Genomic DNA, 12,396 nt, shown 5'->3' on the forward strand with positions numbered 1-12,396 from the left:
AGAGAGAGAGAGAGAGAGAGAGAGAGAGAGAGAGAATGCTTGTCTATGTGTGAGTTCTCCAAGTCCTTTGACCTACTACATGTTGTGATGTCATCAGCTATAGGATCTTACCGTCACATTCTGATGGATATTCCTGAGCACTGACAATTGACAACTCTGGCTTCGTCTTCTCTGTGACATCCTTGACCAACAACTTGAGGGCAAGGTGTCCTACACCTGGCTCTGGGCTTTTTGAGAATTTGTGGCTGATAGGAAGAGCATTATCCCCCTGTAAGCCAGTTCTTTTAAATGTTTGTTATATGTTGGGAAGTAGGTTTTCATATGACTTTTTAAAAATTTATTTAATGTTCATGGACATTTTGCCTACATGTATATCTGTGAGGCTGTCAGAAGCCCTGGAACTGAAGTTACAGGCAGGTGTGAACTACCATGGCCATGTAGGTGCTGGGAATTGAACCTGGGACCTCTGGAAGAGCAGCCAGTGCCCTTAGCTGTCCATCTTTCTGGCCCTTCATATGGCTTTTTCAAAGATCCTTAGCATTAGTTAATTCTTCCTCATCCTCTTGCCTGCAGCCCTAAAGTTTTTAAACTAGAGTTTTATATATGCATTATTTAACTGCTGATCTAAATTGGTAGCAGAGGTTTAAAATAATTAACTCATAGCTTACAAAATTATATTTGTAATTTGAAGAGAGAATTCTAAAGGAGATTGTGTTCAAAACCAAAGTGGGGAAATCCTAAAAAGGATTTGGGCACCTTGCCTGTGTTCTGTTTTTCTTCTTTTGTTTATTTGTTTGTTTAAGGATGTCTGCAATTCCTTTTTGTCCACAGCTGAACACTTTCCAGGCTGTTCTGGCATCCGATGGATCCGATACCTACGCCCTCTTTCTCTATCCTGCCAATGGCCTTCAGTTCTTTGGAACCCGCCCCAAAGAGTCCTACAATGTCCAGCTGCAGCTTCCCGCTAGGGCGGGTTTCTGCCGAGGGGAAGCGGATGACCTGAAGAGAGAAGCACTGTATTTCAGCCTGACTAACACTGAGCAGTCTGTGAAGAATCTCTACCAGTAAGTAACGTGGAGTGTGTGCCTCTGCTATCCAGTGGAAGGACAGACGTTTAGGAGGGACATGATCTCAAGTGACCAGAGACCATTCGATAATAAGCTGTGGTGGCTTCTAAGAAAGACACTGGCTCAAAATCAGTAGCTAAGCTGGACCCTGGAGCTTCAGGCTCTCGAAGGTATAAAAGATCCTTTATTTTTCTCACACTGTCAGTCAGGCATAGAAACCAGAGTGAGTAGCAATCATGTGTTTTTGCAGAACCACTGGGGCTTGCTATGAAAAACATTGTTCTTGGAGCTGCATAAAAATATCCAATAATAACTGCCTCAGTGGAGGTTTTTCAGGTTAATGATTTCTCCAGAGGAGGCATCACGATTTAGTCTTTCAAACAGGTATTGTTGAGGATTAAATTACGAGTTATATAATTGGGGAAGGGGAATAGATGAGGCTTTTAGAAGGCTCAGGTCTTCTCCAGGCACCATTACCTGAAATCATGCTGAGCGGTTTGCCCACAGCGTTGCCAGAGACAAATCCATTTCCTTAGTCTCCCCAGTGGCTTCTTCTGCTAGTGCTGCAATAGGCTATTCTGCTTCTTGGTTATGGGAAACCCTTACCCGTTTGCGTGCATCTGTTGTGCTTATCAACAAGATCTCGGGCAGACAGAGTGACTCAGCAAACAGATTATTGATCACTTTCTGTCTGCAAAGCATTGTGATAAAACACTTGCAGATATTTTCTTAGTTAAAACTCGCTGGACTTACAGACACTAAGCGCAGCTATCTCCCAAGTTTTACAAATGGCCTACAGAAATTGCCAGAGGTGCTTATGTCAGGGTTAAGTGTCCAAGCCATAGTCAGCACAGCTCCGAAGCACAGAAATGGGGGTGATACCTTCTGCAGAGTAGATAGGGTGATTCTCACTTGGATTTCATGGGTCTCTGTTGTTTGTATTTTGTTTCATTTTATCAGTCACTCTCACTGCCTCACTCTGCTCCTCTCTGGCATTTCCAATGTTTCTGGAACGCATCAAAGGAGGAAATGAAGGAAGAACCAGAGTGGGTGGATGGCAGTGTGTGTGTGTGTGTGTGTGTGTGTGCGCGCGCGCGCGCGTGCGCGCGCGCACATGCGTGCACACAGACACATACCAGCTTCCTATGGCCATGCGGATGCCAATTCTCATTCTAATATTCTGTGATTCTTTTTGTTTGTTTGTTTTTTGGTTTTTTTTTTGTTTTGGTTTTTGTTTTTTCGAGACAGGGTTTCTCTGTATAGCCCTGGCTGTCCTGGAACTCACTCTGTAGACCAGGCTGGTCTCGAACTCAGAAATCCACCTGCCTCTGCCTCCCAAGTGCTGGGAGTAAAGGCGTGTGCCACCACTGCCCAGCAGGCTTATATTCTGTGATTCTTGATCCTTCTTTCCAGGTGCTGTTGGCATCCAGGGGCTGTGCCTTAAAAAAAAAAAATCATAGTATTTCAAGCACTCAGCCCTCCTTCTAAGAGCTCTACATACAAGTGTCCTTTCCTGTTCCGTGATCCATACTGGGTGTCTGTTGGTCTCTTTCTCGCCCGCTGTGTAGTCTAGGCTCTAGAACAAACTTAGCTATTTGCCTTCTATCCTTTTATCTCCTACCCAGGAGCTTAAAGACTCTCATTCCCCAGGTTGAACATAGAGCCCTTGGAAGGAGGGCTGAGTGCTTGAAATACTACGACTTTTTTTTTTTTTTTTTGGTTTTTCCAGACAGGGTTTCTCTGAGTAGCCCCTGGCTGTCCTGGAACTCACTCTGTAAACCAACCAGGCTGGCCTCGAGCTCAGAAATCCACCTGCCTCTGCCTCCCAAGTGCTGGGATTAAAGGCTTGCGCCACCACCACCATCAAGCTGAAATACTACGATTTTTAAGACACAGGCGCGCGCGCGCGCACACACACACACACACACATGCAAAAACACACACGTTGCCAACCACCCAATCTGCTTCTTCCTTCATTTCCTCCTTTGATGCTTTCCAGAAATATCAGAATTGCCAGAGAGGAGCAGCATAAGACGTAACCAGAATGACTGACAGATTTGTTGTACCTCACACTTCATAAGATGAGACAAAATACAGACAACAGAATAGCATGAGATGCAAGTCAGAATTATCCTGCTACTACTTTGAGTGACAGCTGTGCTACCTCCCCTTCCAGAGTGCAGCCTGCCTCCCATTCAGTGTTTTCATGCTTAACACTGTCTCGTAGGCCTCTTTCCTCCAGATTTTGTCAGTGTTGTCGGCGTAAGGGTTCAAACATTGCACCGTACATGCCCAGCATTGTGAGGAAAACATTTGTGAACTAAAGAAGCTCAGGATCGTGGTCCTAGTTCTCTCTGGATGCTCTGTTGTACATCACTAAGGAGGAGGTCATTTTCCGAGTCTGGAATCTCTTCCTCAAACAAAGGTCATACATTATTCATGTTTGCAGGGCTCTTGTGAAGTGTATGCACACTCAGGAAGAGAAGAGAGTAGTTATTAGGTAGGTATTACCCACAGGGCCTGCGCTGAGCCTTTAATGTGGGGTTTCTCACATGTTCTTCTTAAAAACTCAGGGAGGAAGGCATGGCCATTTTGTTTTACGATCCAGTTTTCCTTTCTAGGAGACAGATTCTTTCTGTCAGTGAGCATTCCAAAGGACCTCAGAGTGGAGGGTAAACTAATTGCTGAGATTCCCATCAGGCACTGTGGCAAATGCCAGGATATTGATTTATGTCTCATTAGAAGGCATTTATTTAGCTTTACTCTTCCATAATTTGTATTTTCCTACTCTTTGAAGCTTTTATAGCTGTCCACTTCCAAACTCAAGAAGTTTCCCAGCTGCAGCATCCCTGCTGTGGGGGTGGACTCAGGCCCCAGCGTCTCCTCTTACTGATTGGTTTCAGTTTTTAAAATTACATTTACTACGCAGAGTTGGGGGTTGGGGCAGCTGGGGGTGTGTCTGGGTCAGAGGGCAGTTTGTGGGAGTTTGTGCTCTTCCCCCCTCCATGTGGTTTCCGGGTATAGCTCTCAGCTCTTGTAGATAAGCATGTTTCCCTGCTGAGCCATTTTATCTGGAGTTTTGTTTTATTTGCAACCTTAATTTCTATAAGCATACCAAGTGAGGGCGAGAGATGAATCTCTGCTGGTGGAATACTTGCCCTGTGGACATAAAGCACAGAGTTTTATCCTCAGCTCCACACAAACTGGGCACAGTGGCTCACACCTAGTATCCCAGTATTTGGGAGGTGGAGGCAGGAGGAAGAGAAGCTCAAGGTTATCCTGAGCTACCTGAGACCGTGTCTCAAAAAAAAAAATAAATAAATAAAAAGGAACCATAGCAAGCGAGTATAGCAAATCGCAGAAAGGGTGGCGGTTTGCTTTCTACATCTAAGTGAACTGTAGCAGTAGCTGCAGCCTGCTTTCTGTTGCTGCGACAAAACACTGACTTGACTAGGGGAGGAGAGGGTTTATTTGGTTTATTATCTTGTGTCACAATGCATTGTGGGAGCCAAGGTAGGAACTAAGGCAGGACAGGAACCTGGAGGGAGGCAGGACCTGGAGTAGAAGTTGTGGAAGAACATTATTATTGGTTTGGTTCCCATATCTTCCTCAGCCTTATTTCTTACACAGCCGGAGATGGTACAGTAGGGGAGTACCACCCAGTGAGCTGCTCTTCCTCCCATCAATCGCTAACCAAGAAAGTGCCCTCCCCCCACCTGACAGACTTGCCTTCAGGCTTGTGTGGTTGAGGTGATCTCTTAATCAAAAGTTCCCTCTTCCCAGATAGATATGTCTGGGTTTGCATCAAGGTGACGAAATCCAACCAGTGCAACAGCAGTATCATGCCTGCACTTGGGCACAGGTAGTGGATTGTGGACAGCACACAGGATGAGAGGGAGAAAGAGAACTGAGGAAAACCCCGACTGTTTTAAAAACATTATTGTGGTAGAAGCCTAGACTAGAATGGTGAATACTTGCCCCAGTGAACAAAGATCTCTTGTTATATGATTCCGTGAATTTTAAAACTTCTTATTAGCCATTCGCTCTTCATTCCTCATTGTTGACTTTTGAGGAAATTCCGTAGAGTGGGAGAATTTGAGCATGGTATTTAGTGCAAACACAGGATTGGTATCATTGGCCAGTTCCAGCTTTCTCTTAGGCTTAGGAGTCCTACACATAGTTGTCCTCTTCACAGTGTACCCTTGATGTTGAAATAGTGGGTCACTGAGCCGGCAAGAGTGCCACATGCTCGCAATCCCAGCAAAAGATCTCAAGTTTGAGTATAGCTGGGACTATCTGGTGAGACTCCTCTGGGAAAAAAGAGATTCTTGGGAACTGAGAGGGGTTCGTGGTCTACTCTACTGAGAAAATGAAGATCCCAGATACTGAGCCTTATTTTGATTAATATACTTGTATCTCACCCGTGTTGAGCAAAAGATTGTTTTGGACTTGGACATTAAAAAGTATTGATATATCTATCACCCGCTGTCACTAATGCATCGCTCCTTGTGAATCACAGTACGTGTAGATGTTTGGAACACAAGTTTTCTTGTTAGCGTGAAATTGGAGCTCTGGCTCTATTGGCTGTGTGATCTTAAGATTAGCTAACCTCCCCACCCTCTCCCACTTATTGGCCCTGGCATTCCCCTACACTGGGGCACAGAACCTTCACAGGGCCAAGGGCCTCTCCTCCCATTGATGATCGACTTTGCAATCCTCTACTATACACATGCTGCCAAAACAATCAATCCCACCATGTATAGCCCTTGGTGGTTGAGACCCTGGGAGCTGTGAGGGTACTAGTTAGTTCATATTGTTGTTCATCCTAAGGGGCTGCAAACCCTTCAGCTCCTTTGGTCCTTTCTCTAACTCCTTCATTGGGGACCCTGTACTCAGTTCAATGGATGGCTGTGAGCCTCTACATCTGTGTTAGTCAGGTACTGTCAGAGCCTTTCAGGAGATAGCTATATTAGGCTGGCTTGTCCTTCCTTCAGTCTCTGCTCCATAGTTAGGCTTTACAATTCCTTCTGTGGGTATTTTGTTCCCCCCTTTTCAGAAGGAATGAAATGTCCACATTTTGGTCTTTCTTCTTCTTGAGTTTCTTGTGTTTTGTGGATTGTTCTTCCTGTATTCCGAACTTCTAGGCTAATATCACTTATCAGAGAGTGCATAGCATGTGTGTTCTTTTGTGATTGGGTTACTTCACTCAGGATGATATTCTCCAGATCCATCCATTTCCCGGGGAGGGGGGAGGCAACAGGGGTTTGTTCTTGTTTTTGTTTGTTTGTTTGTTTTTTGGAGGGGAAACTGGGAAAGGAGAGCTCATATGACATGTAAATAAAGAAAATATCTAATAAAAAAAAGATTAGCTAACCTCTAGAAACCAACTTTTTCTCACTAAGACTGAGCATAGCTAACACCCTTACCTTGGGGAATGCAGTGAAGACTCTTAAGCACTAGTGCAGGCTAGGCCAGACCAAGGCATGTAAAAATCAGTATTGTTTAAATGTTTAAAGAACTGTAAGCTTAAGTAAGCTGGAACATGATTTAAGTTTTCATTCAACTAAAGAAAGCATAAAATATTCTTGCTTTCCATGTTTGCTCTCAGACAGCCGGGTTTTTGACAGACCATCTGGTTCGGGCCTCTGGAGCAGACCTGTAACCTGATGATTTATTGTCCCACGCACAGTGCCAGGCAAAAGGCAGCTTATAGCAAAGTTCCAGTGTGGTTCTTTATCTCAATGAACTAGATGGTTTGCTTCTGTTTCACATAGCAGGGAGAATTCGACTTTGATCTTTATAGTCTCTTGGTTTCAAAACAGATTCTGAAGAAGAATGAATGGACTGGTTACAATCAGCTCTTTTCCTTTGTTCTTAGACTAAGCAACCTGGGGATTCCTGGAGCCTGGGCTTTTCACATCGGCAGCAGCAGATTTGCCCTGGACAATGTCAGGCCAGCCGAGGTTGGAGGCGACCTTTCCACAGCCCGCTCCTCAGCGCTGGAGCACTCCTTCAACCAAGCTGCAGCAGCCCTGGAGAGCTATACGGAGGACAATTTGGATTACTACGATGAGAATGAAGAGGATGTTGAATACCCACCAGTTGAACCAGGGGAGGCCCTGGAAGGTCACAGCAGAATTGATGTGTCTTTCAATTCAAAGGCTAATCTGGGCCTCATAGATGGTAGCACCTCATCTCCAGATTCCAATCACGCTTCTCCTTTGCCACATCCAGCACGTGGTAACTGGCCATCCTACCGGGGAACAGAATCGGCTTCTTTGGACCCTCAAACCAAACAGGGGCCACCTGTGGGAGAGGTGGAGGTCCTGGATTTCAAGGACCCAGTGGAGCTTTTGGATCAGATGGGTCCCAGAACCCCAGTTCCTCCAGAGACAGATGCAGCTTTCCTGACTCCAGGCAAGGAAGACCTTGGGAGCAGAAACACCCAGTCCTATCCGGAGGCAGGCCCAGTGCCTTCAGAGCCAGATGTTCCTGTCCCTCCTCTGGAAGGAGTTCTTCCTAATTACCCCGTGTCTGGTCATGTGCCTCCCCTGAGTGGAGGGAAGTATGTGATAGGACTAGAGGACCACGTGGGTTCTAATGATCAAGGTAAGTGCATTGAAAACTGGGCATTTGGGGTTTTGTTTAAAGAAAACATAGCAGAGTTGGCAAACTAGACGTGGTCAATCACCTTCGCTAGCTGGGGCAGGCTGGAGTGGGCTGGGGTAGGCTGGGGCAGGCTGAGGCGGAAGGATCGTCTAGGTTCAAGACTAGCCTGGGCTATAAAGAGAATTCTAGGTCAGCCTGGATTATAGAGTGAAACTTCTTCCAAAACAAAACAAAAAATACAGCTGTGGTTTTCTTCCGAGTGAATAGGTGAAAAGTTTAGCAAGCAGATTGGAACTGATTTTTCCTCCTTGTCTTTAAGGAGATAAATTCCCTTTTGCCAAGTACGTTTTGGCAGAAGAGCTCTTCTTGGAGTCTCCTGACCATTAATAATGTGTTCTAAAAAATTAGACTTCATGGAGTGGGGAAAGAACTGGGCCGCTTGTGCCAGCTCTCCTCCCAAGTGTAATGAAATATTTCAGTCTACAAGTTCAGGGAAGGCGAGCCATTTCGAGGCTTCATAGGCATTACAGGATGGAGTGCACAGCCACTTAACTTAGACTATGGTGAATTCCTTGTGTAGATGTAGGCAAACATGCTAAAGAGCCTGCAGGGAGAGAACGTGGTGGACACCTGTGTCTGCTGTCACTTCTGGTTCTCGTCCCCACAGCTGTGGCCTTCACCTCCCTGGAACCTTATCCTCATTCTGTGACTCACTGATCTTAGCTGGAGGAAGGGCCGGGGAATGCCCAGAGGGGAACAGCTTTTCATCCACACTGATGCACTGGGAAACTGGCCCTAGCTTCATCCCGTCCTCTTTCCCCCCTCCCCCCTTCCAGGGCCTGCTTCCTGATCTCTGCCCGGAGGGAAGGGTCAGAGGTCACGGCTCTCTTCACAGTGTTTCAACTTGACAGTTTTTCCCTCAGTGTTTTGACAAAAACATTAACCTAGCAAAGAGGACCTTTTGGTTCTGCTAGGACATTTTCTGCAGGTTCAGGAGTCAGTTGTTTGGAGAAATACTTCAGGAGGGAAGAAAACACTTTGTGTTTAACAGAGCATAGAGTAATAGTTAGGGAAGAAGTGTTGGTGTCAAGTTGAATCATGGCCATATTGAGGCAACTTATTTCACTGCCAAGTCTCTGACTTTCTAATCAGGTCTAATGTGAATATATGTGACATTCTGTGTGCCTACGTTAGTTGTTTCTTTAAAAGAAAATAGCTGCCATCATTACTAATCTTTAGAGGACTTAAAATATAGGAAGCAGGGTGGAGGATGGGTAGAGGGTGACCGGCTAGGCTGGAAAACAGAGAAGCTGAATGACCTCTGGCCATTCCCCGGCCTTCCTCCACAAAAACCTTTTGCCTTGCAGGGCAGTGGTGGCGCACTCTTTAATCTCAACACTTGGGAGGCAGAGGCAGGTGGATTTCTGAATTCAAGGCCAGCCTGGTCTACAGAGTGAGTTCCAGGACAGCCAGGGCTACACAGAGAAACTCTGTCTTGAAAAACCAAAAAAAGAGCTTTTGCCTCCTGGTTCCTTTTCTCCTTGGTGAGGTCTGATGAGCAGTTGTTTCTGTAAAGCCAGAGGCATGGACTTTTTTTTTTTTTTTTTTTTTTAAGGTTTTAGAACTTTCAGATCCTTCTAATAATCACCAAAAATTTCATTGTGGATTTTCTCAAAGGGATTTTGTGGTACAGATGTGTTTCTGAGTGGCTTTTTGTTGGGGGTTGTATTTTCCTGGCCCAAGAGGAGTGCAGTTATGGAAGAGTGGATCCATGTACAGTTGGCTGCAAACTGGGTAGCTGGATATAGCCCAGCTCAAAACTGTAAACTCACTTAAAACATTCTGAGATTTTTCTTTTGTAACTCAGTCATGGTTCTTGAAGCATGAACTTTGTAGATGACAATGTGTCACAATGTCAAAGGTTGTGCGTGGCTGTTTAAGAGCTCAGAAAGGCCTGAAATGGAACTGGCCACTGGGAACTGAGGGTAACGGCATAACCCGGGAAGGGCATGAACTGTGGTATTTATCAGCTGCCAAAATGTAGCCAATACTGACATCTAAATGCCGGAATGCTTATGACAAAAACATTTAGGGGGAGATTGTCCAACTGGAAGCTTTTAAGTCTCAGAGGGAAAAAGAATACTCTTAAATTTCATTTAAAATATATTTATGTGTGTTCACGTGTGCAAGTTCATGTATGCGAAACCTAGCACTTAAAAAAGAATGTGAGATGTGTAAAGCACAAAAAAAAGAATGTTTGTGAGATGTGTAAAGCACAGAAACATGTAATTGTTATTATTTCTGTTCAGAGGAAACGCTGGTGTCCTGGAGGTTTATCCGGCAGCTGTGGCAGCTGTGGGCTTACTCTGAGTAGATGGTAATATGGGGGTGACCGAGACCTGCAAATACCAGCTGAGGGTAGGAAGTCCCCAGTTTCTGGTGGTGGATGGACTGAGCTCCCCCGCAGCTCTATTGTCTAGTTTGAAAAGAGACGTTTGAACCTTTTTTCTGATTAGAAAGCACCATTCCCAATAAATTTTAACTTCCCCTTGAAGCGTGTAGTATTCAGTTTGCTTACTCAGGAAATTAGGACTTTGTTAAAGGCTCAGAAAATTTCTCTTCTTTTTAGTATTGTTTTCATTAGGGGATACACGTGTGTGTGTGTGTGTGTGTGTGTGTGTGTGTGTGTGTGTGTGTGTGTGCATGTGTGTGTGTGTGTGCGCGCGCGCACACACACACGCGTGTATTTGTGTGTGAGTGTGTGCGCGCTCGCAGGTGCACTCGTGGAGGATAGAGGACAACCTTGAGTGTCACCTTAGGGATGCCATCTATACAGTCTCTTGCTGGCTTAGAATTTACTTGCAAAGTAGTCTAGACTGGTGGCCAGATAATCCTAGGGAACTAACTGCCTCGCTTTTGTTTTTGTTTTTGTTGTTGTTTTAAACATGAGTTCTGGGAGTCAACCTCCGGTCCTAATTACTTGCAAAGCAACTTCTTCTTTACTGATTGACCCACCTCCTCAGTCCTATAGATGATGTATTTATGTACTTATTTGAGGCAGGGTCTCACTGGGTAGCTTTAGCTTTCTTGGAACTTGCTATGTAGACTGAGCTGTCCTGACACTCACAGAGATCCACCTGCCTCTGTCTCCTGAGTGCTGGGATTGAAGATGCGCACCACTCTGCTTGTCTTACAGACTTTTTTTTTTTAAATCAAAATTCCAGATTCTTTTCAAACTTTGTCTGCGTCAGGCACTTCTGGGTTCTGGCCTTGAATCATTTGCTTCCATAACTCATCAAGCCAGCAATGCAGCATATGTGTGAGCATCCTCTCTCTGAGGTGACTTATATTTTCCAGTAGTTTGTTGTCAAGCCAAGAAATTACCCAAGCCCCGGCATGCTTCTCTGTGAGAGACGGAGGGGGGGGATTTTCTTGAGCTGCACTGTATATTCTGGCACTCTAAGCAGGAACTTTGCTTTCGATTCCATTACCTTGGTTGATGCCCAGAATTCACTGGAAGGAGATCATGTTAGCCTTCCTGGTTGAAGGCTGGACGGGGGTAGTGTCTTGCTGAGTGAGAGGCAGACAGCTTGCCACAAGGTCAGGGATGGCATTGAGAGGCTAGATCTGTGTCAGTGGCTGCAGTCAGAGGACTCTTACTGAAGGAGGGGTGCTTCAAGTAGGACTTGGGGATCTGAATCTAAGGCATTAGAAGGGGAGAGTATAAGAAATTCTGGAAAGGTAGGTACACAGGTAGAAATGGAACCAGGGTAGGGGCGAGTTAAGGAGTTGCCAGAGATGCTTCAGCTGGTGTTGGCACACAGCCACTGGGGCTGACTAGCAGGATTTAGAGTGCTCTTGAGTCTGCCGATGATCTCTGTATGAACCTTAATATGATTTCCGTTGGCAATGTGAACTAGAAGGGCCAGGCGCCTGGGCTCCAGATACCTTGTGGGTTCTGCCCCATGGAGGAGGGGGTCCTCTTCTTTCTGGTTTGGAAGTCATTTATCCTGGAGTAGGCTAAGCCCTTCTCTCCTTCTGGCCTTCAGAGGGGTTACACAAGTGTCCTGTTCACTGGAGGTCCATTCTAGGAGGAACTCTAGCAGGCTGTACACTCAGCCTAGACTTCTTGCCCTAAAAGCCTCAAACCCACGACTACCTCCAGGTGGCCAAGACAGTCTGTGACTAGACTGTCATGGTACCTGTCTAGACTGTCATGGTAGACTGTCTGTGACTAGACTGTCATCATACCTGTGATCACACCTGTGTGCAGAAAGTCCCTGGTGGATCTTGTCCCTTATCCAGAAGGTAAGATAGAGCCTGCTTGTGTGCCCTGGCAGCTAATGTAAGTCTGATTGGTTTGCCACCAGCATCGTCACACACCTTGTATATACATAAAAAATGGCCATGCAGACTGGAAGGGAAGGCATGTCACTGCTGTTTGTTACAAAGCAGATATGGTATTTCTATGAAGTCTGTCATTCTGGGAGGTGAGAAAATTTGGGGGTGGGAGGATGGGAAGTCTGCTGTGCAGAGGAAATGCTGAGTCTTGCTCTTAAGGGAGCTGTCAGTGTTATTAAAGGCAAAAGGCCTGCCCAAGCTGCTATGGGGAGGTGCAGGAAACCTTGTGTGTTCTCCTGTGATGTGCGCTGTGGGACCTCCTTGCCTCCGAGGCTGCACTCTGTGAGAAGGCACACCAGTGGCTGAAGTGCTTAAGCCT

At 45.7% G+C, this 12,396-nt stretch overlaps 1 protein-coding gene across 1 annotated transcript in view; it reads left to right on the forward strand.

Annotated features, from left to right (window-relative positions):
• The window catches only part of Nid2 (nidogen 2), a 61,323-nt gene that overhangs the window by 11,892 nt on the left and 37,035 nt on the right, over positions 1-12,396 (forward strand). The window contains exons 3-4 of the mRNA XM_031361431.1: positions 832-1,064; positions 6,946-7,676. Of these exons, the coding sequence (XP_031217291.1) occupies positions 832-1,064; positions 6,946-7,676 (964 nt within the window). The remainder of the gene's footprint in view (positions 1-831; positions 1,065-6,945; positions 7,677-12,396) is intronic.

This window comes from Mastomys coucha, unplaced genomic scaffold, assembly GCF_008632895.1.
Source record: "Mastomys coucha isolate ucsf_1 unplaced genomic scaffold, UCSF_Mcou_1 pScaffold9, whole genome shotgun sequence".
In the NCBI taxonomy this organism is placed as follows: Eukaryota; Metazoa; Chordata; class Mammalia; order Rodentia; family Muridae; genus Mastomys; species Mastomys coucha.